The sequence below is a fragment of the Accipiter gentilis genome, chromosome 17 (assembly GCF_929443795.1).
Source record: "Accipiter gentilis chromosome 17, bAccGen1.1, whole genome shotgun sequence".
NCBI lineage: Eukaryota > Metazoa > Chordata > Aves > Accipitriformes > Accipitridae > Astur > Astur gentilis.
The window spans coordinates 29,159,120-29,187,048 of record NC_064896.1 but is presented as its reverse complement, the minus strand read 5'-3'; the positions used below and the strand labels follow the sequence as shown (position 1 = coordinate 29,187,048).

The following is a 27,929-nucleotide window of genomic DNA, read 5'->3' as shown; positions in this document are numbered from 1 at the left end:
TCCCCACCACCCCCTACCCACCTTCTCCTTCCACCGTACCCCTGCGTAAGAAGAAACCCAACTGTAGGACAAGCATCAACGGGTCCCCTGTTGATCGATGGTGAGGAGCTGCTGGCAGAGCCGGACCTCAGCACCGGCACTATTCCCACGCCGGTGACACGTCCACAGTGGGAAAGCCAAAGCCAGGCAAAGCGAGGTGGTGGTGGGATTTGCACCTGGATCTCTTCTGAGCTTTTATTTATTTGGCTAAACCCTTGAAGACTCTTACCTGATTTGCTCTCTGGCAGGTCATGAAAAAATAGCCCATCCTGCTGGAGACCATCAGCTTGTTTTGTTTGGGTGTGAAAACGCATGTGATTGATAGAAAAAGGGGTTGTGACTCGGGATGCTCTTGTCTCCAGACCAAGCAGGATTCAATAGCTAGACCAGCCCTTTCTTCCCCCAAACACCACCACTGCCTTCATAGACCCCTCTCCTCCCCAAGTACTTAATTTTCCTGAACCTCAACTGAGCTCCCAGCAAAGAAAGCCCGGCCGCAGGCAGGTGACTGTCAACAGGACAAGCCTGGTGATATTGCGACAGGATTTTGGAGCTTACCAACACCCCACCCCGCAGATGTGGTGGGGCTGGCCCCCTCCCCATGGCAGGCTGCGCTGTGCAGCTTGGGGGCGAGAACAAAGTGTGCATCCACCACAGGACATGAAGGGCTTGGGTACTCAAATCTTGGGTAAAAAACCCATGCAAGGTAGGGACGAGAGCTGCTGCCGTGCTGCAGCACACGTGGAGCTGACACATAGGGTGCTCTGTCCCCAGCCGTTCTTTGAATCCGAATTCTCTGAGATCCTCCTCTGCAAGAACGAGCTCCACGAGACCCTGAACAACCTGTCCCACTGGATGAAGGACGAGCACGTGGACAAGAGTCTGGTAAGGGGGAAGATGAGGTAGAGGATGGGGGGAAGGACCCAGCTGCCAGGCAGAGATGGATGGGACGTGGGTATGGAGACGGTGGTTCAAGAAAGCACTCCTGACGTGGTGGGTGTCCTGCAGGTGACCAGCCTGGACTCGGCCTTCATCCGTAAGGACCCCTACGGGGTGGTGCTCATCATCGGGCCCTGGAACTGCCCCATCCACCTCCTCCTGGTGCCCCTCATCGGGGCCATCGCTGCCGGTGAGCCGAACCTCTCGCCTGGCCCGGAGGATCCAGGCAGCGCTGTGCACCGGCGAGAACACCCTGTTCTCAGGCTGGGGTGCCAGAAGGGCTGGCTGTCACCATGTCCCTGCTCTGACATCCCGCCTCTCTCCCCCCAGGTAACTGTGTCATCATCAAACCCTCGGAGATAACCAAGAACAGCGAGACACTCATGGCTGAAGGGCTGCCCAGCTACCTGGACAAGGTAGGAAGCTCTCCCTGTCCCTGTCTCATGGCTGGGATGTTCCCAGCCCCTGCACACACGTTGCTGTGCCTTGTGCCCTCCCAGCACCCTGCCTGCCTTGCACGCACCAGCACCACGCCATCCCTGGTTTCAGGTGCTGCCGTACCTCCTTCCTCCACGCTCAGCCAGTGTCCGCATGCCCAGCAGCCTGGGATGCTGCTGGCGGGGACGGGGACACAGTGGATGCTAGCAGCGGGTGACCCTTCCTCTTACGTTGCAGGACTGCTTTGCCGTGGTGACCGCCGGCGTGGAGGAGACCACCAGACTGCTGGAGAACAAGTTCGACTACATCTTCTTCACTGGTATGTCCCGAGGGCCAGAGCAGAGTACAACGGGTTTTGTACAATGAAGAAAAGAGAGGGGTTCCCACCGGACACCCCGCTGTGGCTCCAAGGTGGCAGGGCTCATTGTGTTGGGGATCTGGTGTCAGGATCCAGTGCAGGATCTGCCACCAACATATCTGAGGATCGAAGAGCCATAACTGGGTTTTGTAATGGCTGAGCTGGGGGATGCCACGGTGGAGGTGGAGAGGGTGCTGGAGGTGAGGGCTCAGCCCTGTGCTGCACACCAAGGTGGGTGCAGGACAGGAGTGGGACTTCACACATCTTCCCTGGCCCTGGGTCCTCATACGGCCAAGGCCACAGGTTGTGCTGTAGCATGGTGGGATCCTCGCCGTGATGCATCTTTTCCTGGCCCACAGGCAGTCCTGCCGTGGGGAGGATCGTGATGACAGCTGCTGCCAAGCACCTGACGCCTGTGACGCTGGAGCTGGGGGGCAAGAACCCCTGCTACGTGTCCGACTCCTGTGACGTGCAGAACGTGGCCCGGCGGGTGGCCTGGGGCCGCTTTGTTAACACGGGGCAGACCTGCGTGGCACCCAACTACGTGCTGTGCAGTGCGGAGATGCAGGAGAAGCTGCTGCCCGCTCTGCGTAAGGTCATCACCGAGTTTTACGGCCCCAACCCTCGGGATTCCCCCGACTTTGGCCGCATTGTGGGGGATAAGCAATTCCAGCGGGTGCAGACCCTGCTGCGCAGCGGGCGTGTGGTCATCGGAGGACAGACGGATGAGAAGGAGCGCTACATCGGTGAGGGCATGAACTTCACATAAGTCTTCATCCTTGTATGGAGTGGGCTTGGATTTTGGAGAGGGTCTCACAACTGGAGGGGAGGTTCTAGATGGAAGTGAAATTTAGGGAAGGTTTGCACGGGAATTGGGGATCTTGGTGAGGCATCCTATCTTAAAGGGGGTATGGGTCTTGGGGAGAGGACCAAGGTGTCATCTCCAACCTCTGTGCATGGCTCATGCCTTCGGGTTTCATTTCTGCAGCTCCCACGGTGCTGGTGGATGTGCAACCCTCTGATCCTATCATGCATGAGGAAGTCTTCGGCCCCATCTTGCCCATCGTCATCGTGGCCAACATGGATGAAGCCATTGACTTTATCAATAGCCGTGAGCGGCCGCTGGTTGTGTATGCCTTCTCCTCTGATGACAAGGTATAGCGTACAGGCTGTGGGAAGCCAGGGCTACGCTTGCCTCATGCTCCTTGGCAGGTGTATACAGCCCTGTTCACGCTCCAAAAATTTTTCCTTAGAGCAGGCAGCCCTGGTTGTGGGGGAAGGATTGCAGCTGGAGCTGCAGGAACAGGGTGCGAGACCCACGTCCACCTTCTCCGCTTCCCTCCCAGGTGGTGAACCAGGTGCTGGAGCGGACAAGCAGCGGTGGCTTCTGCGGCAACGACACCCTGATGCACGTGACGTTGACCTCGCTGCCCTTCGGTGGGATCGGTAGGTCCAAATCCCCCAACCTGCCTGCCCCTGGCCAACGTGAGCCATGGTGCCTGGTGCCTGAGCCATGCTGGCCGTGGTGAGGAAGGGTCTCGGGGGAGTCCAGGTCCAGAGGGCTCAATGGTCTGCAGGGAAATCCTTCTGCACCAGGTAGGACCCCACCAGAAGCCCTTTGCTTCACTGCGCCAGGGCTGGGCTCTTGGGCTTTGCAGCCCTGTTTCTGCTGAACACATGTGCCACACTCATCTTTAAAAGGTAGGGAATTTTGAATGCGGCCACCACAGAAACATCTCTAGACCTTCCTTTCCACATGCAGTGCCACTGTAGGGTGCCAGCAGCCAGCCTGTCACACCCATCCCGCTGCTGTGCTACCCCTTTTCTCTGCAGGAGAAAACTTGGAAATTGTCACTTATCCACAGTTTTCGGGAACTCAGAATTTCAGTTTTTCATGGATGTCCATTTTGGACTCCACGTCTGAAGACAGCACAATTTCCTGTGAATTCCCAATGTACACACATTCCTCTATATAAACTCCTGAAGACCTATGTTGCATAAAACTGTTAAGGAGTAAACAGCAGGGGACCCAAATCACAGCCTAGTATAGATACCTTAAGGGTTAAAAGCTTTACAAACATTTGCCATCAACCCACCTCAGGACTAACAAATCACCCAAAGGTGATATTTTTAAGGCCAATCTATTTACATAGACTGCATTATTGCAGTCTATTCCGCACCTACACTGGCCACCAGGCAGTGGGTTTAGCTTTATACTTGATTAATTCAGGCAATCGTGCAAGGATTCCCTGCAACGTGAAGCAAGGAAATGATTATCAGCTATAAGTTACGTAGCTCTCATGTTCCAGTCGATCTATGTGATTCTGAGCTCCCATGGGATGTTTTCTATCCAGAGCATCATCTGGAAAGCAATCCTTTAGTTCTTTTAAAGGCTTCAGAACAAACATGTGTCTAGTTCTGCATTCTTCCACCAGAACCCTACGCAGATGGATGAGTAAGAACAGGGCACACACGCATGATACTTCTTCCCAAAGGTCTTCCAGCCTCCATCTGTTTCCAGCTCAAATGATTTACTAAGCCAGAGGAGTCCCACGTGTTTGGTAAAGGGTGCTGGACTCCACATACTTACCCAGCCTCTCCTTGAATCCAGGGAAACTTTTAGTCACTACGACACCCCTGTGACATGGCATTTCACAGCTCATGGACAGAAACAGCACTTTGGGGCTGTATTTCTTCTGGCCTGTTCTGGATGTCTACTCAGGCTTAAAAAACATGTCCAGAAGCGCTCCTCTCTTCCCTCGGAGAGGAAGGAGTCTAGCTAATGCAGACACCCACTTTTGATCAGATGATCTTCACTACCATGCGAAACCAGCTCCTATTCTCCTCCCAAGAATCAGCTGCTCAGCTGGCCAAGAGCCATCTAGTGACCCTTCTCTGTGCTGGGGCTGCTGACTTGTGAGACACCAAACATAACTTATCTGCTTTACCAGGATTTGCATTTTATCAGAAAGACAGACTGGCTCAAGCTGACTCACAGAATTTTATCACATCAGTTATCAGCACACCGCTGGAATTCCTTACTTTTGCCAGCCTGCCTGGCTTTCCCTGCTTCCTCCTGGCCAGCCAGCTTTCACCTCCCAACAGTCCTTTCACCTGTTCTTGGAGATGGGTCACATCCTCACCAAAACCACCCTGACAATCACCCCTCTCCACTCCTGGAGCCTTGCTGGCAGCAGGGCTGGAGCCAGCGCGGAGGGGATGTGTTTTGGAGGGTATCCCTGCCGTAGGGAAGCTCGTGGGGCGGGAGCATCTCATTGCTGCCGCCCGCTCCAACACCACGTACATAGCCAGTGACGCCCTTCCCAGTCACTCCGGCACCAGCCAAGGTTTCGTGATCAAAAAAGGTCAGATCCAGCCCCCAGCTGGGGACCTGTTCTCTGTGTTGCAGGAGACAGCGGCCTGGGGATGCACCACGGCAAGTTCACCTTCGACACCTTCACCCACCACCGCGGCTGCCTGCACCGCGGCATGGGCCGGGAGGCTCTTAACGCCCTGCGCTACCCGCCCTACAGCCAGCAGAAGCTGGGAATCGTCCGGGTCGCCTCCGAGGTGAAGCGCAAGGATGACTGCACCCTGCTCTGAGGGTCCCCCGCCGCCACCGTGATATCTCCTGCTGTCGGTCACGGTGGTCTTTGCAGCCACCTGCAACGCAAAGGCGTTTCCTTGCAATTATGTGCAACGAAGAGGTGTTTCCTTGCAGCTACCTGCAACGCAAAGGCGTTTCCTTGCAACTACGTGCCATGAAAAGATGTTTCTTCGCAACCACCTGCAATGAAAAGGCATTTCTTTGCAACCACGTGCAATGAAAAGGTGTTTCCTTGCAACCGATGACCTCCCGCGTGCTTCCCTTCTGCCTCCCTGCCTGCCCACCAACCCGTCAATCAGGGCGTGGGATGGAGACACTGGCCCAGAGGAGGGAGAGAACTGGGGAGGGCTGGGACCAGTGGGAGGGTGAACCCTGCCAGGAGGTGGGGGCAGAGCCCCACAGGGAGTCCCTGTGCCCCACATCTCCCTCGCCAGCTCTATGGGTTCCAGCCATACGCGATGCCAGCAGCCTCCTGCCCCGTTGCTGCTGGCCCCACCACAGCAGGGGGGTGGAAGGTCTGGTGGGTGCTCCGGGGGGGATGCCGGTGGTCACCTCCTGCTGCCCGTGTCCCTCCTTGGGGACTCCTCCCCCCTCCTGCCCCGAGAAGGTCCACACCAACATTCTCCTCCCAAACCCTTGAGCTGGGATAGTCTCAAGTTTTCTCCGCCCCGTGCCCCGCAATTCACCCTCCCTTATCTCCCACGGGGCTGGAAATACCAGACAGAGACCTTGCAGCGAGCACAGGCAGCTGAACCCGGAGGAGAGGGACAGGTAAGGTGCCAGCGGGGCTGGGGGGCTTCTCCTGTAGCGTTTTGGGGTGTGCTGTCCTCCGGAGCCCCTCTCTGCTCTGTCCTGGTTGCTTTGGCTCCAACCCAGTGGGTTTCTGGGCTCCGTTCCTCCAGTCCAGCTGCTCCTCCTCTCCTCCGGCTCCACTACCCCCACCCCGTGCTCTGAAAACGGAGAAACCAAATCAAACCCAGCCCACTGCTTCTCAGGAAAAAACCCGCTGTCAGACAAGTCCCACCTAGCATGGTGCATAGTTCCTGGGGAGCAGAGGGACACGCCAGGCTGTTCCTTCACCAGTACTGCTCCATCCCCCAGCTTGGGGGCTGGCTGTGCTGGGGAAAGGGGTCCCCCTCCTGGCTTGGGCCGACCCCACTCTCCAGAGCAGAAGGGAAGGCGATGGCTTTGTCCACTGGCTAGTCAGCTGCGTCACCCAGCCCACACTCTGGGATTTTTCCCCGCGGTCAGGCCACGTCTGACCCAAGGCAAGCGGTAGTTCCGTATCAGCAGGGTGGTGCTCAGAGCCTCCCCTCGGGATGAGTCCCCACGCGGAGCTGGTGAGCCGCCTGCGGGCAGCCTGGCTCTCGGGGAAGACGCGGCCCATGGAGTACCGCCTGGCTCAGCTGGAGGGTCTGGGACGCTTTCTGGATGAGAAGAAGCAGGACATCCTGGAGGCCACCGCCGCAGACATGCGCAAGGTGAGAGCATCACCGTCAGGATGGCCGGTGGGGATTGCTTCCTTTTCTGTCATTTGGTATTTCCACACCCCCACCCCTCCCTTTCCTTCCTTTATAAAACTGTATTTCTAGCCAAGTTTTCTTGCTTTTGCTCTTCCGAGTCTCCCCCCATCCCACTGCAGGGCAGTGGCAAACAGCCAGGCGTGTGCTTGCTTGCTGGCCAGGGTGAGCCCACTGCACCCAGGGAGCGGTGGCCTTTGTTTTTTTGTAGTTATCTTCAGCTCTGGGGATGCCCCCGGTGGGGGAACCATACAGCAACCCTCTCCGGCTGCACTGAAATGGGATGAATTAGCTCTAGGGAAGCCTCCACCGAGAGCAACCGGGGGCCCTTCTTCCCATCGCCACCTCCGGAGCCGCATCTGGTGCAGCTGAAGCTCTTGAGATACCAAATCCACGTCTAAAACTGCAACCTCCTACTGCTGGCATGCGGTGGCACGGGGCCAGGCAGCATGTCACAACGCAGGTGGCATGCTGGAGGGGTGGCTGAGCCACCCATCCTTGCCACTGCAAGGCCACAGGGTGTCCCTGGGGGTGTGTGTCCCTGCAGTCACGTCCTGCCAGGAGACTCTGTGCTGACCTCTGTGAGGACAACCATCCCGGGGTGGCCACACAGCTGTACCCGCAGCGGTGGCCACAATTACCTCCTGTGTGCCCCCAGCCGCCCTTTGAAGTGGAGGTCTCCGAGCTCTCCATTTGCAGGAGCGAGCTCAACCACACACTCAACAACCTGGGTGCCTGGATGAAGGACAAGCACGTGGAGAAGAACTGGGTACGGGGCAGCAGCTGGTCGGGGACACAGGGGATGGGAGGCAGGCTTCCCTCACACCATCCTTTCCTCCACAGGCAACGCAACTGGACTCAGCCTTCATCCGCAAGGACCCCTACGGGGTGGTGCTCATCATCGGGCCCTGGAACTACCCCATCAACCTCCTCCTGGTGCCCCTCATCGGGGCCATCGCTGCTGGTGAGGCTGGGCTGCATCCCTGCCATGCCACGGGGTACCAAAACCTCACTGGGTGGGGTGTCCTGTGTTCTCCCTGGGGTGGGAATGGGGTGATGGTGGTGGGGCCGCATGGGGGGGCAAGTTTTCCGCTACCCAAGAGCGAGGTCCTTACCAGGAGGGAGCTCCTGTCCTGCAGGTAACTGCGTTGTCATGAAACCCTCTGAAATCACCAGGAACGTGGAAAGATTAGTGGCTGAGATGCTGCCCAGGTACCTGGATGAGGTAGGAGTGCCCTCGGCTGCAGCCACCTCCCTCTCCAGGGACACCTACCCCTCTGTGTCCCCAACCTGCTCGGCCAAACCACGCCCCCCCCACATCACCCTGCTCCTGCCTGCCTCTGGTACCCCGCTCCCCACCTCCTCGCTGTGTCACAGGACTGCTTTGCCGTGGTGACCGCCGGTGTGGAGGAGACCACCAGACTGCTGGAGAATAAGTTCGACTATATTTTTTTCACCGGTACATCCCACAGGGACACTCCAGTCCCATCCCTCTCTTCAAGGCAGGGAGACGGGTGTGGGGCTGCCCCAAGAAGCCTGGCATGGATCTGTTGGGAGGCCTTGACCATGCTGGGCTCACGCTGCTCCCCCTGCCCACAGGCAGCCCCTCCGTGGGTAGGATCGTGATGACAGCCGCTGCCAAGCACCTGACACCCGTGACGCTGGAGCTGGGGGGCAAGAACCCCTGCTACGTGTGTGACTCCTGCAACGTGCAGAACATGGCCCGGCGGGTGGCCTGGGGCCGCTTTTTTAATGCGGGGCAGACCTGCGTGGCACCCGACTATGTGCTGTGCAGTGCAGAAATGCAGGAGAAGCTGCTGCCCGCTCTGCGCGAGGCCATCACTGAATTTTATGGACCCAACCCTCAGGAGTCCCCTGACTTTGGCCGCATCGTGGGGGACAGGCAGTTCCAGCGGGTGCAGGCGCTGCTGCACAGTGGGCACACGGCCATTGGAGGACAGACGGACGCAGAGGAGCGCTACATTGGTGAGGGCCTGGGGCGTACAGCTGGCAGGAGGGGAGAATTGCAGGGTGGGGGTCCCACTAGATGCGGTCCACGACACCTAGCCAGGCAGCCCAGGCTCAGCTCTCTCCCCACAGCCCCCACGGTGCTGGTGGAGGTGCAGCAGGACGATCCCATCATGCAGGAGGAAATCTTTGGGCCCATCCTGCCCATCCTCACGGTGGCCAGCGTGGATGACGCCATCGCCTTCATCAACGCCCGAGAGCGGCCGTTGGTCCTCTACGTCTTCTCCTCCCGCAAGGAGGTACGGAGCTGGGCTGGGAGCAGCATCCCTCTCAGCGTGGGTCGCATCCTGCTGCGGCTGTCTGGATAGCCACAGGCACCCTCCCCAGTCACAGCAGCTCCTTTGGCCTCGTCCCTGCTCACGGGAGGAGGGAGCTCCCACATCCCCAGCCGTATGTGTCCTGGTGTACCCCAGGCAGCAGGGAGGAGGCAGCCAAGGGGTGCCTGCTGGGTGCTCAGCACCTCTCTGCCCTCACCCCCCAGGTGGTGAAACGGGTGCTGGAGCGGACGAGCAGCGGCGGCTTCTGTGCCAACGACACCATCATGCACATGACGATCCCCTCACTACCCTTCGGTGGCATCGGTATGCCTATTCCCAGGAATGGGGTGCTGCGGGAACCCCCCCAGCCCGCTGAACCCAGCACCGGCAGGGTCCTGCCTGCTCCCGGGGGAATCCTGCCCAGAACCCTTCCAGCTCTACCATCACCCACCGCCCCCTACCCACAGCAGGTCCCTGCTGCTCTGGGGCTGGTCCTGAACCCCTACCCCGTGCTTCCTGGGACCCCCCGGGCCGTGCCTGGTACCGGTGCCGACCCTCCCCGCCCCCAGAGGCTGTGCCGGGGGTCAGAGCTGGGTGCTGAGCCCCTTCCCCGGTGCCCGCCGTTCCTGCCCATAGAGTCCCGGTTCACTGCCCTGAATTCCCCTGTCCCTATGGTTCCCTGGGCCGGTACCGTGCTCTGAAGCGCGCTGTTCCCGCAGGGCAGAGCGGCCTAGGCCGTTACCACGGTCGTTCCAGCTTCGAAACCTTCTCGCACCAGCGGTCCACGCTGCTTCGCGGGGCCGGCCGGGAGACCCTCAACACCCCGCGTTACCCGCCCTACGCCCCGCACCGCCTCCCGCTGCTCCGCGCCGCCACCGAGACGAAGCGCCAGACCACCTGTCTCCTCCTCTGAGCCCCGCCGCCGCCACCATAAACACCCCTTTCCGCTTCCGCTTCCGCCTACGTTTCGGATCCGCCCCTCCGCCACACGCCGGGCCAATGGCCGCGCCGCCCAATCCACTGAGCTCCCCCTTCCCCATCTTCTCCCCGCCCCCGCTCCCTTCCCCAGAGGCCTCCGGCCAATGAGAAAAGAGTCTGGCACCGCCTGCCCCGCCCCCTTCCAGCCCCGCCCATCCCCTCCAGGCCCCTCCCACCCCTCCACACCCCGCCCACCCCCTCCCAGGCCCCGCCCTCAGCTCGGCGGCCCGCCCCGTGACCCCCGCGCCGCTCTGCGCTTGCGCCGCTCCTCTTCGCGCATGCGCACTGCGCTTTGGAGGGGGGGGTGGGCCAGGGGTCAGGACGGCTGGGTCCTTGGGGGAGGTGAGCCGGGCCGGGGGGGGCGGGCTTGGTCGGGGAGGGTTGTGGTGGCCCGTGGTGGCTTGTCGTGGCTCCTAGATCCTGCTTGGGGGAGAAGGGGCGGCCCGGATTCTTGTGACCCCCCACCCACCCCCGGGAACACACATATTGAGACGCCTGAGGCCTTTCTGGGGCCGGGGGGGGGGGGGGCTTGGGGGTGGGCTTTGGGGTTCTCTGGGGTGGGGGAGGCTGCATGAGTCCGTCGGGTGGGGTGTGTGTGGGAACCGGGTCCCTTGAGGGGGACACCCGGGTCCATTGTGGGAAGTGGGGGGCTTTACAGGATACCTGGGTCTATTTGGGGGGGGAGGACACGACACACCTGGAGCTCTTGGGGGGTGGGGGAGGACGCCTGGGTTCCTTGGGGGGGTGGGGGGTAGACAGGACGCCTGGGTCCCTTGGGGCTGTTGGGGGGGTGGACAAGACACCTGGGTCCCTTGGGGGCATGGGGGGAGGACGCCTGGGTCCCTTTGGGGAGGTGGGGGGGGGGGGCTGCAGGACACCTGGGTCCCTTGGTGGGGAGGGGGAAGATGTTGGGACACCTACGTCCTTTGTGGGAGGTGGGGGGGTAGGATACCTCGGTGCCTTGCAGGGAGAGAGGATACCTGGATCTCTTGTGGGAGGAGGGGTCCTGGGGGGTCCGGGTCTCTTCTGGTAGAGGGTTGGGGGGTCAGGACTCTTGGGTCCTTTGTGGGAAGTGGAGGGGGGCCGTGTCCCCCCCCCAGCCACTTGCTGGCCCAGCACCCGAGGGCCAGCAGCGAGCATCAGGCCGAGCCCCTCTGCAGGACCGGACATGGCGACGCTGCGTTTGCTGTACCGGGCTGCCCGCACAGGTGAGGGCTGCGCCGGGCCCCCCCTCACCACCCTCTCCCTGACCCAAAACCCACCCCTGACCCTTCTCTCTCCCCTTCCCACAGGCCCACCGGCCCCCTTGGGCTACCTGCGCCCGCTCAGCACCACCGGCCCCAGGGACTCCTACAGTGAGTAGGGGTGTGTTGCCCCCCCCCCCCCCCCCATCCCCATCCCTTCCCCTCCCACCCTGGGGCTGCCTCCCCCTCGCACCACTTCCCCGCAGGGTGGGCATCGCTTCCCTCTCCCTGCAGAGTACGTCAACGTCCAGGAGCCGGCCATGGACATGCGATCCATCACCGACCGGGCTGCCCAAACCCTGCTGTGGACAGAGCTCTTCCGAGGTGAGTCCCGGACCTGTTTGGATGCTTCCACGGGTGGAACAAACCCCTCTCAGCCTCCCCACGCACAGCCCCCGGTCTGTTCTGTGGGGTGCCAGCCCCCCCCAAGTGTACCGTAACCCTTCCCTATCTGTTTTCCAGGCCTGGCCATGACGCTGAGCTATCTTTTCCGGGAGCCGGCCACCATTAACTATCCCTTCGAGAAGGGCCCGCTGAGCCCACGCTTCCGTGGGGAGCACGCCCTGCGCCGCTACCCCTCGGGGGAGGAGAGGTGTATCGCCTGCAAGCTCTGCGAGGCTGTCTGCCCGGCACAGGTCAGCCTTCGTCCACCCTCATCCTCCTCCTGCTAGCTCCTGGGGACGGCGTGTTCCCCTGAAGCGGGAGCTGATGGCGTTTGTATTTGTCCCCCCACCCCACGGCAGGCGATCACCATCGAGGCCGAGCCCCGAGCCGACGGCAGCCGCCGTACCACCCGCTACGACATCGACATGACCAAGTGCATCTACTGCGGGTTCTGCCAGGAGGCCTGTCCCGTGGACGCCATCGTGGAGGTGAGCCGAGGCGGGGAGGGGGACACGGAGCCGTGGGGTAGAGAGACCCCCCCGACCGGGATGGCAGGGGTCCAATGAGCCTTGAGGGCGAATCTCTCTCATCCCGGCAGGGTCCCAACTTCGAGTTCTCGACGGAGACGCACGAGGAGCTGCTCTACAACAAGGAGAAGCTGCTCAACAACGGCGACAAGTGGGAGGCTGAGATCGCGGCCAACATCCAGGCCGATTACCTGTACCGATGACGGCCGGGCGCCGGCACGTCTCCTTCCCCCTCCCCTAATAAAGGGTCTGGGGGGGGGGGGGGGTTCTGCCACCCCCGTCTGCAGTGGAGGCACCGGCCCCTTCCTAACCCGGAGCTCCAGCTTTCTCCATCTCTCTTCTTTTCCAGCGCTGGGGCAGGGGAGGGGTTGAGCCCCCATGGGCACATACAGCCCTGGTGGGGGGGGCCGGGGGTGCGTGGTTGCATCTCGGGGAGGGGGACAGGGGTCCCGGGGATGCCGTCACCCACGTTGGGGTGGGGGCACAGGGAACATGGGGTGCGTCGCCTGTGGGGAAAGATGTGGGATGGGGAGGGGATGCGGAGGCTGTGGGGGTAAGGCTGGTTGGGGGGGGCACACGGGGAGCAAGGGGCAGTGCTGGGGGGGGATGTTAGGGGGCTTGGAGCAGGGCGCTGTGCCCATTTCTGTGCTCCTCGGGGAATGGCGGGGGGGGGGGGGGGATATCCGGAGGCATCCCGGCCCCGTGGGGGTGTTTGGGTGGGGAAGTCCGGGTGTCTGTCTTCCCGGTGGGATGCGGTGTGAGCCGGGAGAAGCGAGGGGGGGGGTTCCCCCGGTCGTTGGGGCCGGCCGGAGCCGGTCCCTCCCCGCGGCCGGGTTCTTCCTGGGGAAGAGGAAGTGCCGGAGCCCGGCCGGCCCCGCCATCCCGGGTACGGGGCGGGGGGGGGGGCAGCACCCACGGAGGAAAATTGGGAGGGGGGGGGGGAAGTTCGGGGCAGCCTGCCCGCACCCCCAGTTCCTCGCCGGGCATCGGGGCCGGGGGGGGGGGGGCGGGGATGCGGTGGCCCTGACTCAGATGCAGCTGAACAGGGTGGGGGGGGGGTGTGGAGTGGCGGGGGGGGGGGGGCACGGACGACGACTGGAAAGTATTTTGCAAGCCCAGGGCTGGGAAAAGCCGCGTGTGACCGGGGCGGGTCACTTCCCCCCCTGGCCACGGCTGCGGGGACAGCCCGGCTCCGCCGCTGCAGCCCCCCCCCCCCCCGGGACCCCCCAGCCAGACACCCCCCCCCCCCCCCCCCCCCAAAGCCCTGCTGCCACCCTCACCCCCGTCCCTCTCTGTGTTCCCCCCCACCCCAGGCGGGTGCCCTCACACTCCTCCGCACCCCAGGGCCGGAGCGGGGTGTCGTCCCCCCCCCCCCCACACACACCCCCCCAACCCCCGTGGGGGGGGCCACCATGGGGTCCCTGTTCCGCAGCGAGGAGGTCTGCCTGGCCCAGCTCTTCCTCCAGTCGGCCTCGGCCTACAGCTGCGTCAGCGAGCTGGGCGAGCGGGGGCTGCTGGAGTTCAGGGACGTACGTAGGGATGGGGGGGGGGGGCAGTTTGGGGGGGTTTGGGTGCCCTGGGGTGTAAGGAGGTGGGTGCAGGTAGGTCGAGGTGCCCCTGGGTACAAGGGGGTGGGTTTGGGTGCGTGGGGTGGGTGCAGGTGGATTGGCGTGACCTGGGTGCAAGGGGGTGGGTTTGGGGTGCCCCTGGGTGTACGGGGTTGGCAGAGGTAGATTGGGGTGCCCTGGGTACAAGGGGGTGGGTTTGGGTGCGCGGGGTGGGTGCAGGTGGGTGGGGGTGGGTTTGGGGTGCAGGGGGTGGGTACAGGTGGATGGGGGTGCCCTGGGTGCGCAGGGTGGGTTGGGGTGGGTTTGGGTGCCCCCGGGTGCAGGGGGTCGGTACAGGTGGATTGGGGTGCCCTGGGTGCAAGGGGGTGGTTTTGGGGTGCCCCTGGGTGTACGGGGTTGGCAGAGGTAGATTGGGGTGCCCTGGGTACAAGGGGGTGGGTTTGGGTGGGTTTGGGGTTCAGGGGGTGGGTACAGGTTGATGGGGGTGCCCTGGGTGCAAGGGGGTGGGTTTGGGGTGTCCCTGGGTGTACGGGGTTGGCAGAGGTAGATTGGGGTGCCCTGGGTACAAGGGGGTGGGTTTGGGTGGGTTTGGGGTTCAGGGGGTGGGTACAGGTTGATGGGGGTGCCCTGGGTGCAAGGGGGTGGGTTTGGGATGCTCCTGGGTGTACGGGGTTAGCACAGGTAGATGGGGGTGCCCAGGGTACAAGGGGGTGGGTTTGGGGTGCTGGGGGTGGGTACAGGTGCATTGGGGTGCCCTGGGTGCAAGGGGGTGGGTTTGGGGTGCCCCTGGGTGTACGGGGTTGGCAGAGGTAGATTGGGGTGCCCTGGGTACAAGGGGGTGGGTTTGGGGTGCTGGGGGTGGGTACAGGTGCATTGGGGTGCCCTGGGTGCAAGGGGGTGGGTTTGGGGTGCCCCTGGGTGTACAGGGTCGGCACAGGTAGATGGGGGTGCCCTGGGTACAAGGGGGTGGGTTTGGGTGCGCGGGGTGGGTGCAGGTGGATTGGCATGACCTGGGTGCAAGGGGGTGGGTTGAGGTGGGTTTGGGGTGCAAGGGGGTGGGTTGAGGTGGGTTTGGGGTGCAGGGGGTGGGTACAGGTGGATTGGCGTGACCTGGGTGCAAGGGGGTGGTTTTGGGGTGTCCCTGGGTGTACGGGGTTGGCAGAGGTAGATTGGGGTGCCCTGGGTACAAGGGGGTGGGTTTGGGTGCGCGGGGTGGGTGCAGGTGGGTGGGGGTGGGTTTGGGGTGCAGGGGGTGGGTACAGGTGGATGGGGGTGCCCTGGGTGCAAGGGGGTGGGTTGGGGTGGGTTTGGGTGCCCCCGGGTGCAGGGGGTCGGTACAGGTGGATTGGGGTGCCCTGGGTGCAAGGGGGTGGGTTTGGGATGCTCCTGGGTGTACGGGGTTAGCACAGGTAGATGGGGGTGCCCTGGGTACAAGGGGGTGGGTTTGGGGTGCTGGGGGTGGGTACAGGTGCATTGGGGTGCCCTGGGTGCAAGGGGGTGGGTTTGGGGTGTCCCTGGGTGTACGGGGTTGGCAGAGGTAGATTGGGGTGCCCTGGGTACAAGGGGGTGGGTTTGGGGTGCTGGGGGTGGGTACAGGTGGATGGGGGTGCCCTGGGTGCAAGGGGGTGGGTTTGGGGTGCCCCTGGGTGTACAGGGTTGGCAGAGGTAGATTGGGGTGCCCTGGGTACAAGGGGGTGGGTTTGGGTGCGCGGGGTGGGTGCAGGTGGATTGGCATGACCTGGGTGCAAGGGGGTGGGTTGAGGTGGGTTTGGGGTGCAAGGGGGTGGGTTGAGGTGGGTTTGGGGTTCAGGGGGTGGGTACAGGTTGATGGGGGTGCCCTGGGTGCAAGGGGGTGGGTTTGGGGTGTCCCTGGGTGTACGGGGTTGGCAGAGGTAGATTGGGGTGCCCTGGGTACAAGGGGGTGGGTTTGGGTGGGTTTGGGGTTCAGGGGGTGGGTACAGGTTGATGGGGGTGCCCTGGGTGCAAGGGGGTGGGTTTGGGGTGCCCCTGGGTGTACATTCTCGGCACAGGTAGATGGGGGTGCCCTGGGTACAAGGGGGTGGGTTTGGGTGCGCGGGGTGGGTGCAGGTGGATTGGCATGACCTGGGTGCAAGGGGGTGGGTTGAGGTGGGTTTGGGGTGCAAGGGGGTGGGTTGAGGTGGGTTTGGGGTGCAGGGGGTGGGTACAGGTGGATTGGCGTGACCTGGGTGCAAGGGGGTGGTTTTGGGGTGTCCCTGGGTGTACGGGGTTGGCAGAGGTAGATTGGGGTGCCCTGGGTACAAGGGGGTGGGTTTGGGTGCGCGGGGTGGGTGCAGGTGGGTGGGGGTGCCCTGGGTGCAAGGGGGTGGGTTGGGGTGGGTTTGGGGTGCAGGGGGTGGGTACAGGTGGATGGGGGTGCCCTGGGTGCAAGGGGGTGGGTTTGGGTGCCCCCGGGTGCAGGGGGTCGGTACAGGTGGATTGGGGTGCCCTGGGTGCAAGGGGGTGGTTTTGGGGTGCCCCTGGGTGTACGGGGTTGGCAGAGGTAGATTGGGGTGCCCTGGGTACAAGGGGGTGGGTTTGGGGTGCTGGGGGTGGGTACAGGTGGATTGGCGTGACCTGGGTGCAAGGGGGTGGGTTTGGGGTGTCCCTGGGTGTACGGGGTTGGCAGAGGTAGATTGGGGTGCCCTGGGTACAAGGGGGTGGGTTTGGGTGCCCCCGGGTGCAGGTGGGCTTGGTCTGAGTGCGTTTGGGTGTTGTGGGGTGCAGGGGGTTTAGGGTGGGTGGTTTGGGGTGCCATGGGTGCAGTGGAGTTGGGATGGGTGATTTGGGGTGGGGGTGGGTGGTTTGGGGTGCCCTGGGTGCATGGGCTTTGAGGTAGGTGGTTTGGGGTGCCTTGGGGGGGGTTCGTCTGGGTGGGTTTGGGTGCTGTGGGTGCAAGGGGGTTTGGGGTGGATGGTTTGGGCTACCGTGGGTGCAGGGGCTGCACGCAGGTGTTTTGGGGTGCCATAGGTTTGGTTTGGGTGGTTTGGGCTGCTGTGGGTTTGGTGCGGTGGGTTTGGGGTGCCGTGGGTGCAGGGGGTGTGTGCGGGGGTGCCCTGCATACTGGGGGCTATGGCAGGGTGCTGGGGCTGCCCGGCACCCCCCAGGACGCTCGACCCCCGACTCCTGCCGGGACTGTGCCGTGACCGTCCCCCCCCCCCAAACCCCGGCAGCTGAACCCCAAAGTGAGTGCCTTCCAGCGGCGCTTCGTGGGCGAGGTGCGGCGCTGCGAGGAGATGGAGAAGACCTTCAGTGAGTGCCGGGGGGACGCGGGGGCTGACTCGGGGTGGAGGAAGAGGAGGTTGGGGGGGAGGGCTGCTCAGGGGTGGGTTGATGCCCCCCCATCGACCGCGGTTCTCGCAGCCTTCCTGCAGCAGGAGCTACGGGGTGCCGGGCGGGTGCTGGAGCCGTGTCCCGAGAACCCGCGGGCGCCGCTGGCGCGGGAGGCTCTGCGGGTGCAGGAGCAGTCGGAGCAGCTGGCGCAGGAGCTGCGGGAGGTCAGCCGCAACCGGGCCTCCCTGCGTGGGCGCCTGCGGGAGCTGCGCCAGTACCTCCACGTCCTGCGCGAGGGCCAGCGCTTCACCAGTTTGCCGGTGGGTCCCGGGGTTGGGGGGAACGGGGACCCGCCGTCCCAGGGGTGCCGCCCTTCGCCCCGCAGCTTCAACTTTTTGCTCGCCATCGTCGCAGGCCCCCCTGGGCTCCCCGCCGCGGCCCCGGGCGCTCTCTGAGCGTGAGCCCATCCTCGACCCTTCCCTGCACCAGCACCTTGACCGCAAGATCAAGTAAGTGATGGCTGGCGTGTGGGGCGGGGGTTGGAGAGGGGTCGTGGGCAGTGGCGTGGTCGTGGGGCAGTAGGGACGGCTGTAGGGTAAGGGTTGGAGACGGTCTGTGGGGCAACGGCACGGCCGTGGGGCAGGGACAGCGGGTAAGGGTACAGGGTAAGGGTTGGAGATGTGCCGTGGGGCAACGGCATGTCCGTGGGGCAGCTGGGAAAGCTGTGGGATAAGGGTTGAAGGTGAGCCGTGGGGCAGTGGTCAATGGCCACAGCTGTAGGATAAGGGTTGGAGATGAGCCACGGAGTAGCGGCGTGGCCGTGGGGCACCTGGGATGGCTGTAGGATAAGGGTTGGAGATGAGCCGTGGGGCAACGGTGTGGGTATGGGGCAGGAAAAGTGGGCAAGGGTATAGGGTGAGGGTTGCAGATGGGCCACGTGGCAGCGGTATGGCCGTGGGGCGTAGCTGTAGGATGAGGTCTGGGGGGGTGAACCGTGGGGCAGGGGCAGCGGCAGAGCCGTGCCCATCCCAGAGCCCCCGCCGTGTCCCCGCAGCTTTGTGGCTGGCGTCATTCACCCGTGGCGAGTGAACGCCTTCGAGCGGCTGCTGTGGCGCGCCTGCCGCGGCTACCTGGTGGCCAGCTTCGTGGAGATGCCCGAGCCCATGGAAGACCCGGCCACAGTGAGCGGGGCACTGGGCTGGGGGCTGGCAGGGAAGCGGGGCTGGGACAACCAGGGCTGACTTGGGTTATGCCGTTCCCAGGGTGAGAGCATCACCTGGGTCATCTTCCTCATCTCCTACTGGGGCGAGCAGATCGGGCAGAAGATCCGCAAGATCTCGGACTGGTGAGCCAGTGGCCCCGCGCCATGCGTCCGGCCACGCAGAGCTTTATTTAGCAAAACTGCTCCGGACTCCCCACGGTGGGGGGGGGGGGTGGTGCCCCCGGGGAGACCTGGCACCCCCCAACACGTCGGCGTCCGTCTGTCCCAGCTTCCACTGCCACATGTACCCCTACCCGGAGAGCGAGGCCAGCCGGGCGGACACCATGAGTGGGCTGCACAACCAGATCCAGGACCTCAGCGTGGTGAGCTGGGCACCATAGGGAGGACTGGGGGGCCGTGCCAGGAGCCCCCTCCCCGGTCCCTGACCCGTGCCGGGTGCCTGCAGGTGCTGGAGGAGACGGAGCAGTACCTGGCGCAGGTGCTGGACAAGGTGGTGCTGGCGCTGCCCACCTGGCGGGTGCAGGTGCAGAAGATGAAGGCCATCTACCTCATCCTCAACCAGTGCAGCTTCGATGTCACCGAGAAGTGCCTCATCGCCGAGGTCTGGTGCCCCGTGCGGGACCTCACCCAAGTGCAGGACGCCCTGCGCCAGGGATCGGTAGGTTGCTCGGTGTCCCCGTGTCCTCATGCCCAAATTTGTTCCGTGTCCCCATGTCCTCGTGCTGGGGTTTCTCAGTGTCCCCGTCTCCTCCGGCCACGGTGGGGTGGGTGCCGGGCAGGGGGTTGCCGTGGGTCAGGCGCCGGGCTCTTTCCCCACAGTACAAGAGCGGCTCGAGCGTGGAGTGCTTCGTGCAGCGCATCCCCACCTCGGAAAGCCCCCCCACCCTCATCCGCACCAACAAGTTCACCGCCGGCTTCCAGAGCATCGTGGACGCCTACGGGGTGGCCAGCTACCAGGAGGTGAACCCCGGTAAGGCCCCCCCCAGCCCCCTGCCACAGGTCAGGGCTGAGGCGGGGGCGCCCCGTGTGACGTGGTCCCTTGTGCCCCCTGCAGCGCCCTACGCCATCATCACCTTCCCCTTCATCTTCGCCATCATGTTTGGGGACGTGGGGCACGGGCTGCTCATGTTCCTCTTTGCTCTCTGGATGGTGCTGTACGAGAACAGCCCCAGCCTGCGGCAGGCCAGCAACGAGGTGAGGGGGACGTGGCGGGGGGCCAGGCTGGGAGGCGTGGGACATGGTTGGGGGCGTGGGACATGGTTGGGGGCGTGGGACATGGTTGGGGGCGTGGGACGGGGTTGGAGGCGTGGGATGGGGTTGGGGGCGTGGGATGGGGCTGCTGGTGTGGGACAGGGACAGTATGGGGCAGGGTTGGTGGTGTGGGAGGGGGACGGTGTGGGGCAAGGGAGGTGGTGTGGGACGTGGGAGTCGCGTTTGCCCCCACCAGATCTGGCTGACGTTCTTCGAGGGGCGCTACCTCATCCTGCTCATGGGGGCCTTCTCCATCTACACCGGCTTCATCTACAACGAGTGCTTCAGCAAAGCCACCGTCATCTTCCCCTCCGCCTGGAGCGTGGCCACCATGGCCAACCACTCCTCCTGGAGGTGGGACTCCCAAACCCCCTGTGAAGCTTGCCCGGGTCCCTGCCTGTGCTGACACCCCCTCCCTCTGCCCACAGCTCTGCCTACCTCGCCACCCATCCGTCCCTCACCCTGGACCCCAACGTCACCGGCGTCTTCCAAGGGCCCTATCCTTTCGGGATCGACCCAGTGAGTGTCCCGTGGAGGAGAGGATGGGGTGGGACCCTCGGTGGGCTGGCCCAGAGTCTCACCCACCTTGTCCTCCACGACAGATCTGGAGCTTGGCCACCAACCACCTCAACTTCCTCAACTCCTTCAAGATGAAGATGTCCGTGGTGCTGGGCATCGTGCACATGGGTTTCGGTGTCCTGCTGGGGGTCTTCAACCACGTGTGAGTCCCCATGGCTGCACCCACGAGCTCTGGCCACCCGTGGTCACGCTAAGGAGACCGGGGCTGGACTCACCCGGGTCGGGGTGGGCGAGTGGGGTCCCGTACCCCTACATCTGGGTGGGAGCCCAGGACACGCGAGGGTGCGCCGTGCCAGGCTGAGCGTGGCCGATGTCCCCCTGCCCAGGCACTTCCAGCAGCGGCACCGGTTGGTACTGGAGCTCCTGCCCGAGATGGTTTTCCTCCTGGCTCTCTTCGGCTACCTCGTCTTCCTCATCTTCTACAAGTGGGTCAAATTCAGTGCCGCCGACTCCCTGGTGGCCCCCAGCATCCTCATCCACTTCATCGACATGTTCCTCTTCACCTCCAACGCTGGCAACCTCCCGCTCTACCGGGGGCAGGTAGCACCCCACCAAGATGCAGGGGGAACCCCGCGCCCACCCTTCTCCTTGCCCAAGCTGGGACCAGTGGGGAGCCCTGTGCAGGCTGGTGTGGTTGGGGAGGGGGTCTCCCCTGTGTCACGAGCAGGGCCGTTCTCAGCTTGGGTAGCCGGTGCTGGAGGGGACCCCGAAACGGTGCTCCTGTGCCGCAGGTGCCGGTGCAGACTGTGCTGGTGGTGCTGGCGCTGGCGTCGGTGCCAGTCCTGCTCCTGGGGACGCCGCTCTACCTGTGCTGCCAGCAGCGTGCACCAAGGACGGGCCGCCCTGCGGTAAGGCTGGGGTCACGGTGGGGGGGGCTTGGCCAGGGGAACGTGGTGGGGTCTCACCGTCGGTGTCGTCCCCGTGCAGCCGGTGACCACGGAGGAGCAGGAGCCGCTGCTGGAGGGGCAGGAGGCCGGCAGCTCCGTCAACGCCACCAAGGAGGACGTGGAGAGCGGGGGGCACGGCCCCGACGCCAAGGTGAGGGTCACCGGCCCGGCAAGCTGAGGCGGTGGGGTGGGGGTGGTCGTGCCCCCCCCACCTCGCTGACGTCCCGTGTCCCCTCTTTCCCCGCAGCACTTGGACTTCGCCGAGATCTTCATGCACCAGGCGATCCACACCATCGAGTACTGCCTGGGCTGCGTCTCCAACACCGCGTCCTACCTGCGGCTCTGGGCGCTCAGCCTGGCCCATGCCCGTGAGTACCCCTGGCCCCACCATGTGCCCCCCGGGACCGGGCAGAGCCTCACGCTCCCCCCCACCCCAATCCCCAGAGCTGTCGGAGGTCCTGTGGACCATGGTGATGCGCAACGGCTTCGTGCGGCTGAACTACGTGGGCGGCGTGGTGCTGGTGCCCGTCTTTGCCGCCTTCGCCGTGCTGACCGTGGCCATCCTGCTGGTGATGGAGGGGCTCTCCGCCTTCCTCCACGCCCTGCGCTTGCACTGGTAAGCCCGGCTGAGGGGGTGCTGGTGGGATGGGGTGACCGACCCCCCCAGCGTCGCTTCTCACCGGCCCCTCTCCTCGGCAGGGTGGAGTTTCAGAATAAGTTTTACGTGGGCGCCGGGTACAAGCTGTGCCCCTTCGCCTTTGCGCCCAACACCTGGGAATAGCTGTGCCAGATGGATGCCGGGGGGCTTGGAGCATCGGCTGGACCCAATCCCATACCCTGCTGCGGGGAGCTCGGCTGGGGGGTGCTGGGGAGGGCAAGGTTCCCCCCCTCCCCCAAACCTCCAGGACCAGGGGGGATGATGGGGGTCCGGCTGCAGCATCCTCCCCGTCCCCTCCTCGGCAGCAATAAAGCCGTCCTCGTGACTCGTCCCCAGCTCTGCGTCTCCGTCCCCTCCGCTGCGGGCTGGGTAGGGGGTCCCGGGGCGGGGGGGGGGTGCCCCACGTTGTCACTGCTGCCCGTAGCCGAAGGCGGGGGCCGCGGCAGTGCCGTAGGTGCTGAGCGGGGGGAAGGTGGGCAGGGGGTAGGGCAGGGTGCGGGGCTTGGCCCCCACGTAGACGCCGGGGGGGCAGGCGAGGGGCTGGAAGGAGGGTGGGGGCAGCTCGGGGAAGCCGGGGGGGGCCGGCAGCGGGGCTGGTTGTGGGGGTACAGTGGCGGCCGATGCCCCATGGCTGCAGGGAGCCCCTGGAGGGGGGAGAGACAGCAACAGGGCGTCAGGTCCCCCCCCAACCCCCCTACCTTTCTCCCGTTTCTCGGGGCGGGAGGGCAGCGCGGTGGCCCGGGCACGGGGCATTGCACCCAGCAGGGACCCTGCCGGCACCCCGCACCTGCAATAGAGATGGGGGGGCTCAGGGGACACGGCACGGAGACCCTCATCACGGTGTCGGGGCGGTGTTGGGGTGGGGGGGCTTACCATGGTTCAGGGTCGCCATCCCGAAAGCCCTTGGCGAAGGGGTTGCTGGCGATCTTCAGCTGGGTGATCTGCGGAGGGGAGCGAGGTCAGGGGGTCCCTGGGGGAGGTGGTGGGGGGGGGCACCCCGCTGTCGCCCCAGCCCGGGGCTCACCCGGTGGTTCTGGTAAGCCGTCACGGCCATGAACTGGGTCTCGGGGAAGCTGAAGGACTTGAAGTTCTGGTGGGCGAAGCGCTCGCTGTCCCGTCGCGGGTCCACGAAGACCACGTGGAAGCGGGGCTGGTAGCGGTGCATGGAGTTGAGGATGATCTGGGGTGGGGGGGAGAGAGAGGGGAGAGGTAGGCAGGACCCCCCCACGCAGGGGTGCGTCGTGTCCCCCCAGCATCGCCCACCCCAAGGCCAGGGTCCTTACGTGGCCGTTGTCATCCAGGAGGTTGTTGGTCAGCTTGAGCTTGTCGAAGGAGACGATCTGCCGCATCCACTGGGCTCCCTTGGCCGGGGAGTCGGGATGGAAGTGGACGCGGCCGGGGGCTGCCGGGTCGGCTCGTCCCGCCGCCAGCCAGGAGGAGCTGTGGAAGGCGTACCTGTGGGGTGGGGGGGGAAGGGGGCTCAGCACCGCCAGGATCCGGGCCCCCCCCCCCCCTCTGCCAGCATCCCCATCTTCACCTGTATCTCTTGTCATCCAGCGGGATGAAGTCCATGAGCAGGACGTAGTCAGCCAGCGGGTCCAGCCCCGACAGCTTCACCTGGAAGGTGGGGAACATCCTCCTGCGGGGAAGGGGGAGGTGGGAATGGGGTGCTCCCTACCCCGGCAGCCCCCCCCCCCCCCCCGCCCCGCCGCGGTCCCTACCTGCCCGCCTTGGTGACGATCATCTCGGTGCCCAAGCGGTTGAACTCTTCCCAGAGGCTGCCCATCTCCAGCCGTGCCGCGGCGTGGCACACGCGCCGGTTCTTGCCGCTGGTCCCCGGCCCCTCGCCTGCCCACCCGAGGCCGGTGCCGCAGGGGGACCCCTCGCCCGGCCCCCCCAGAAAGGCTGCGGAGGGGTGAAGGGGGGTGCGTGTGTTTGTGGGGGCTGATCCTGCACCCCAGATGTAGGAGCAGACCCCGTGTACCACCAGCCACCCCATCGCACCCTCCCTCTGTGGAGGAGGTGGGAGGACTGGGGAGTCCTGGCCCCCCACCGTAGTGGGGTTTTATCACCCTCCCCACTGCAATCCCACCCTCTGGTGGGGCTGGGTGACGCACCGCACCCCAAAACCACGGTGGGACCCCACCGCTGGGTACAGGGGAGCGTTGCCACGGGTGGGTTTTACCTGCCATGGGTGCAGTGGGTGGGCAGGAGGTGTCCGTGGCTCTGTCCCCCGGCACGGTGGCAGTGGGGACCCCCAACGAAGCCCCTCCCAGCACAGCACCAGCTCCGGACTGTACCCCCGCAGCGTGCTGGGGGGTTTTATGCCCCAGCTCGAGGGGTGGAGACGTGGGGGCTGGAGCACGGCCCCCTTCCCCGACCTGCCTTCGTGCCTTGACGCGATGATGATGGACGGGAGGCGAGCGGTGGTCCTGGGACTGCTGGGACCACCGCTGGTCCCCAGCTGGATCTCGGGGTACCCTGGGCTGGGGAGGGACAGCTCTTTTGGGGGGTCTCCTTGTCCCCTTCGTGTCACACATCTGAGCGGGGGGAGATGGGGGCTGCTCCGACCCTCTCCCCTGGGCAAAGCCCCTCTCGACACGCGGCAGCCGCCCATGCACCGGCGGCTCGACCGACAGCCCGCCGTCAACACCTCGTATTAAAAAGCACGGCGAGGTGTTGAGGCATCCACACGTGAGCTTTTTGCTCATGCAAAGCCTCTGCGGCTCTGGCGGCGGGGAGGAAAGCGCTCCCCCCCTCTCTGCACCCATCCCAAATGCTGGTTCTGTCTCTGCCGTGGTACCCGGGACCCCCAGCCCTGCCCCAGGGCTGAGCCCCCTCCATCCCACACCTCCCATCGCGACGCTCGATACCGGCCTGACAGCGGGAGATGGATGGGGACAAGCCAGTGCTGCGGGGGCAAGGGATGTGTGCGGGGAGGTGACTGACACAGGGGTGGGGGCTGCGGGAGGGGGAGCAGAGGGGCTACTCCAGAGCCCCCCACTCCCCTGCAAACTGCAATGGGTCTACGGATGCCATCTCATTGCACAGCACAAGAGCGTATTTGGGTGGGATGAGGGATGCCGGGGCTCTGGGGATGGGTCTGGAGGGAAGAGGGGGCATCCTCGTGGGGATGCTGATGGCTTTCTGTCCCCGGTGGTACCCCGGTGATGGTGGCATTGGGCAAAGGCTGAAATCCCTCCCTGCTTTGCCCAAAGCCAGCTGTTTTCTCCCAACGGAGCCTCAGCCTTCACTTCTGCTTTGGGGTTGGTGCTTAAATCCTACGGCCATCGTAATGGAGAGGAAACCCTCTGGGCCCCGTACGCTGCAGGGTGGCCGAGGTGGCTGCGTCGGTAGCGCTGGATTTTGGGACCGGGACTGATGCAAAGCGGGGAGAAACCATCTCCCCAAGCCCCCTGCGTCCATCACATCCCCACACATGTCCCGTGCCCTGCGGCACCGGCTCGGCCCCATCCGTCTCCCGCTGTCAGCCGGGCCGTGGCCGCAGGGCTGGTATCGAGCGGGGAGATGAGGAGGTGCGAGAGGCGATGCTGACAGCAGGGAGGAGGATGGAGGGGGCTCAGCCCCAGGCAGGACCCGACCTGCCAAGGGCTCATCCGTGGCATCGCACTGTGCTCTGCAGCTCCGGTAGCTGATTTTTCTGCTGGAGAGAAAAGAAAAGGCGAGGATGTGGCCCCGGAAGGGTTTTAAATGCCAAATGCTGCCCAGATTGTGGGAGTTTGCTCACAGCGGTGCACTGTGAACGGTTTTTCCTTGCCGAGAGCAGAGGGAGAGCCTGGATCTGGCTGAACTCTGGTGGGAGCCTGTGTGACATTTACTTTCCTTTTGTGTTTGGCTCTGGGAGGTTTCAGCCTGCTGCCCCACGTAGGGCTCAGCAAAGGGTGTGGGTCAGGGCTTTCTGTGTCTAAGCTAATTCTCATTCTGCAAAATACCCCTGACCTTAGCCATCGGCGGTTTCTGCTGCCCTTGGCACTCACCCTTGCTGGGTGTGAAAAGGCTGTAGAAGGAGGTACCCCGCATCTCCCATCGGGCTTGGGAAGCCCCATCAGAGCCACCAGAGACGGGGCCAGCCCTAGAGCTTTCCTTTGTCCCTTCAGAAGGGCCCTTTTCTCCTCTTGCTGCCCCTTTCAGTCCTTTATCACGCTCCTCAGCTGATCCTTCCCATCACCTTCCTTCCAGTTCTGGGCACCTCTCCCTCAGGCTCTCATTTTTCCCTTGAAGCTGGTGTGTTTCCAGTGTGATGGGTGGAAGAAGGTAAATGTCATCACCAAGACAGAGGGCACAAGGACTGCAGGCTGCCTCAGTCTCCAGCGGGATTAAGAAGCAAATAACCCTGGAAGCCCTCTTCAAGCAGAGGAAGGTTGGGAGGGTGACCATGAGTAGCCAGCATGGATGTACCAAGGGCAAGTCATGCCTCACCAACCTGAGCACCTTGGGTGATGAGGGGACTGATGGCTGCCTGGACAAAAAGAAGAGTAGTGGACAGCATATGCCTCAGCTTTAGCAAGGTGATCACGATCTTCTGTTGGCTCCTTGCAGCCAAACTTGTGAGCTATGGTTTGGAAACAAGGAATGTAAGATGGGAAGAAGGGTGGTTCATTGTCCGTGGCGCCTGGGACTGCTGATGGACCCTGTTACCAGCCCCGGCTCAGCTCCTGTGGGACTGCACCCCATTCACAAGGTCCCCCGCAGCTCCCTGGCCTGATAATGTCAAACACGGCACTTGTGGAGCTGTAGCTCTCTCTAAAATGCTCAAAAAGTTGATGTGAAAGGTGGGCTGTTGTTCTGTGGTTTGCTCTGAAGGGAGCCCAAAGCCCTGTTGCTCACTCCAGCTGAGGTCATCTCCTCTGGGTACACTTCTTCTCCAAACTAAGAAGCACAGAGAAAAGATAATGACCTGCTTTGGGCTTTGTCACCCTCCTGGGGCTCAAAGAGATTCACAGTCCCCAAGTCCCCATATTATGTGAAATAGTAAGGGTGTTTGCTGACAGTGGTTTATTTTCGAGCTCCCCTGCAGAGCTTCAGGCACACGCGTCTTCACATCCATCTCCAAGAGCATCAGGAGGAAGCAGAGATAGCGCTGAGATGTAAGCGAGGGTCGTCGTCTTTCAGCCCAAGCTGGAGCTCCAGTACCAGACTCACGAGCAAGGACAGTGACTGCCAAGCCACCCATCTCCTGTAGTTTTCTTCTGCAAAAAAGAAACAGCTCCTATCTTCACCTCATGCCCTACCTGCAGGGTCCTGGGCTTCAGTTCTTCATGATACTCTGGGCTTTCCACCAAACCCAGGGAGCTGGCTGTCCGGTGTCCTCACCACACAACTGCTGAGAAGGGCGGTCTGGAGATCACCCTGTTGGAGAGCATGCTCAGGAGGCTTCCTCTCCCCACTGACCACAAAGGGCTCCGGGATGAGGACCAGAAGCTTTCACGTAAAGAACATCTAGGGAGCTTACTGTTGCTGAGATGAGGCAGGTCCAAAAGATGGTTTTTTCCCCAAAATATATCCAAGGAGAGATTGCTCAGCTTTGGGGGTTGCCCATTTCTATTTGAACATTCTAGAAACAGGCTAAATACCTAGGAAAAGGTTTTATAGCTGAAAGAGCGTATTGGGAAGGAGGGGTAACCAATATAAACCTCTGTGTAAGGTTTCACAGTTAGGAATAAGTCCCAGCAAAGAGGGAGGAAGCAGGTGGTTGGCAAGTGACGACGAGATGATGAATAATCACCTCTGCACTGGAAAAGCACTGTGTTTCTCTGTGTTTCCTATTGAGCTGGATGATCTCAGAGTCCCAGGCTGAATGCTAACAAAGGGGACGAAACGCAGCACCAAGGCAAAGCTACTCTGGTGCATAATCTCCTTACAGCTTTCCATGTCGGTCGTTGCTGAACATCCAGAGGTGAGCCGGAGGACCACGCGCCACGCTGTGCCGTGGGATTTTGCAGCTGGAGCAAACCTTTGCTTTTGCAGCACGCCATTTGTTTTACCCACAGTGTGCTATGACTTTTGGCAAGCTGTTTCTAATTGATCTGTGCCTAAACTCTTCCTTTAGATCTTGCATGATTGTCTCTGAGCAGATTCCACTGGAGAGAGGGTTTTCCACCTGGGAGATACCTGCCTATTGTAGAAGAAACCT

The 27,929-nt window shown here is 63.2% G+C and overlaps 4 protein-coding genes and 1 pseudogene across 11 annotated transcripts; 4 read left to right on the top strand and 1 right to left on the bottom strand.

Annotated features, from left to right (window-relative positions):
- The first annotated feature begins 699 nt into the window (after positions 1-699).
- LOC126047118 (aldehyde dehydrogenase family 3 member B2-like) lies at positions 700-6,413 on the top strand (annotated as a pseudogene).
- Positions 6,410-10,298, top strand: LOC126047114 (aldehyde dehydrogenase family 3 member B1-like). Of its 7 annotated transcripts, none has more exons than XM_049820350.1 (9): positions 6,410-6,862; positions 7,560-7,670; positions 7,745-7,865; positions 8,041-8,126; positions 8,279-8,360; positions 8,501-8,887; positions 9,002-9,168; positions 9,411-9,510; positions 9,906-10,298. In XM_049820350.1, exons 1-9 carry the CDS (start codon positions 6,701-6,703, stop codon positions 10,097-10,099), a joined length of 1,410 nt encoding a protein of 469 aa, XP_049676307.1. In that variant the 5' UTR covers positions 6,410-6,700; the 3' UTR covers positions 10,100-10,298. The 7 variants fall into 7 exon arrangements, with proteins under 7 accessions (XP_049676307.1, XP_049676305.1, XP_049676308.1 ...); XM_049820348.1 differs by having other exon boundaries at positions 7,449-7,670; XM_049820351.1 differs by lacking the exon at positions 7,560-7,670.
- A 120-nt stretch (positions 10,299-10,418) lies between these two features.
- NDUFS8 (NADH:ubiquinone oxidoreductase core subunit S8) lies at positions 10,419-12,635 on the top strand. Of its 2 annotated transcripts, XM_049820385.1 has the most exons (7): positions 10,419-10,506; positions 11,325-11,372; positions 11,457-11,519; positions 11,643-11,732; positions 11,871-12,043; positions 12,152-12,280; positions 12,391-12,635. In XM_049820385.1, exons 1-7 carry the CDS (start codon positions 10,443-10,445, stop codon positions 12,520-12,522), a joined length of 699 nt encoding a protein of 232 aa, XP_049676342.1. In that variant the 5' UTR covers positions 10,419-10,442; the 3' UTR covers positions 12,523-12,635. The 2 variants fall into 2 exon arrangements, with proteins under 2 accessions (XP_049676342.1, XP_049676343.1); XM_049820386.1 differs by lacking the exon at positions 10,419-10,506 and having other exon boundaries at positions 11,057-11,372.
- A 1,051-nt stretch (positions 12,636-13,686) lies between these two features.
- Positions 13,687-22,110, top strand: TCIRG1 (T cell immune regulator 1, ATPase H+ transporting V0 subunit a3). The gene is made up of 19 exons (XM_049820327.1): positions 13,687-13,848; positions 17,079-17,157; positions 17,269-17,498; positions 17,593-17,687; positions 18,233-18,359; positions 18,441-18,523; positions 18,669-18,762; positions 18,846-19,058; positions 19,220-19,370; positions 19,455-19,594; positions 19,848-20,005; positions 20,080-20,170; positions 20,254-20,372; positions 20,557-20,770; positions 20,962-21,078; positions 21,158-21,268; positions 21,365-21,485; positions 21,562-21,733; positions 21,817-22,110. The coding sequence occupies exons 1-19, from the start codon at positions 13,732-13,734 to the stop codon at positions 21,896-21,898; spliced, it is 2,514 nt and encodes an 837-aa protein (XP_049676284.1). The 5' UTR covers positions 13,687-13,731; the 3' UTR covers positions 21,899-22,110.
- Positions 22,111-22,183: 73 nt separating this feature from the next.
- On the bottom strand, positions 22,184-24,633 carry TBX10 (T-box transcription factor 10). Its single transcript, XM_049821394.1, has 8 exons — positions 23,961-24,633; positions 23,497-23,680; positions 23,313-23,414; positions 23,059-23,230; positions 22,800-22,955; positions 22,649-22,716; positions 22,474-22,562; positions 22,184-22,419 (listed from the first exon to the last, which is right to left on the bottom strand). Exons 1-8 carry the CDS (start codon positions 24,631-24,633, stop codon positions 22,184-22,186), a joined length of 1,680 nt encoding a protein of 559 aa, XP_049677351.1.
- Between the last annotated feature and the right edge of the window lie 3,296 nt (positions 24,634-27,929).

What these genes read in the sequence shown, in the direction of transcription:
- LOC126047114 (XM_049820346.1), top strand. Translation starts at nt 6,701, where the DNA reads ATGAGTCCCCACGCGGAGCTGGTGAGCCGCCTGCGGGCAGCCTGGCTC. An exon ending in TGCCCAGGTACCTGGATGAG is followed by an intron (nt 8,127 to 8,278) that starts GTAGGAGTGCCC and finishes GCTGTGTCACAG; the next exon opens with GACTGCTTTGCCGTGGTGAC. An exon ending in CGACTATATTTTTTTCACCG is followed by an intron (nt 8,361 to 8,500) that starts GTACATCCCACA and finishes CCCTGCCCACAG; the next exon opens with GCAGCCCCTCCGTGGGTAGG.
- NDUFS8 (XM_049820385.1), top strand. Translation starts at nt 10,443, where the DNA reads ATGCGCACTGCGCTTTGGAGGGGGGGGTGGGCCAGGGGTCAGGACGGC. An exon ending in CGGCTGGGTCCTTGGGGGAG is followed by an intron (nt 10,507 to 11,324) that starts GTGAGCCGGGCC and finishes GCCCCTCTGCAG; the next exon opens with GACCGGACATGGCGACGCTG. An exon ending in CGGCCCCAGGGACTCCTACA is followed by an intron (nt 11,520 to 11,642) that starts GTGAGTAGGGGT and finishes CTCTCCCTGCAG; the next exon opens with AGTACGTCAACGTCCAGGAG.
- TCIRG1 (XM_049820327.1), top strand. Translation starts at nt 13,732, where the DNA reads ATGGGGTCCCTGTTCCGCAGCGAGGAGGTCTGCCTGGCCCAGCTCTTC. An exon ending in GGCTGCTGGAGTTCAGGGAC is followed by an intron (nt 13,849 to 17,078) that starts GTACGTAGGGAT and finishes AAACCCCGGCAG; the next exon opens with CTGAACCCCAAAGTGAGTGC. An exon ending in CACGCCCTGCGCTTGCACTG is followed by an intron (nt 21,734 to 21,816) that starts GTAAGCCCGGCT and finishes TCTCCTCGGCAG; the next exon opens with GGTGGAGTTTCAGAATAAGT.
- TBX10 (XM_049821394.1), bottom strand. Translation starts at nt 24,633, where the DNA reads ATGGGAGGTGTGGGATGGAGGGGGCTCAGCCCTGGGGCAGGGCTGGGG. An exon ending in ATCGTCACCAAGGCGGGCAG is followed by an intron (nt 23,415 to 23,496) that starts GTAGGGACCGCG and finishes CCTTCCCCGCAG; the next exon opens with GAGGATGTTCCCCACCTTCC. An exon ending in TCCTGGATGACAACGGCCAC is followed by an intron (nt 22,956 to 23,058) that starts GTAAGGACCCTG and finishes CCCCCACCCCAG; the next exon opens with ATCATCCTCAACTCCATGCA.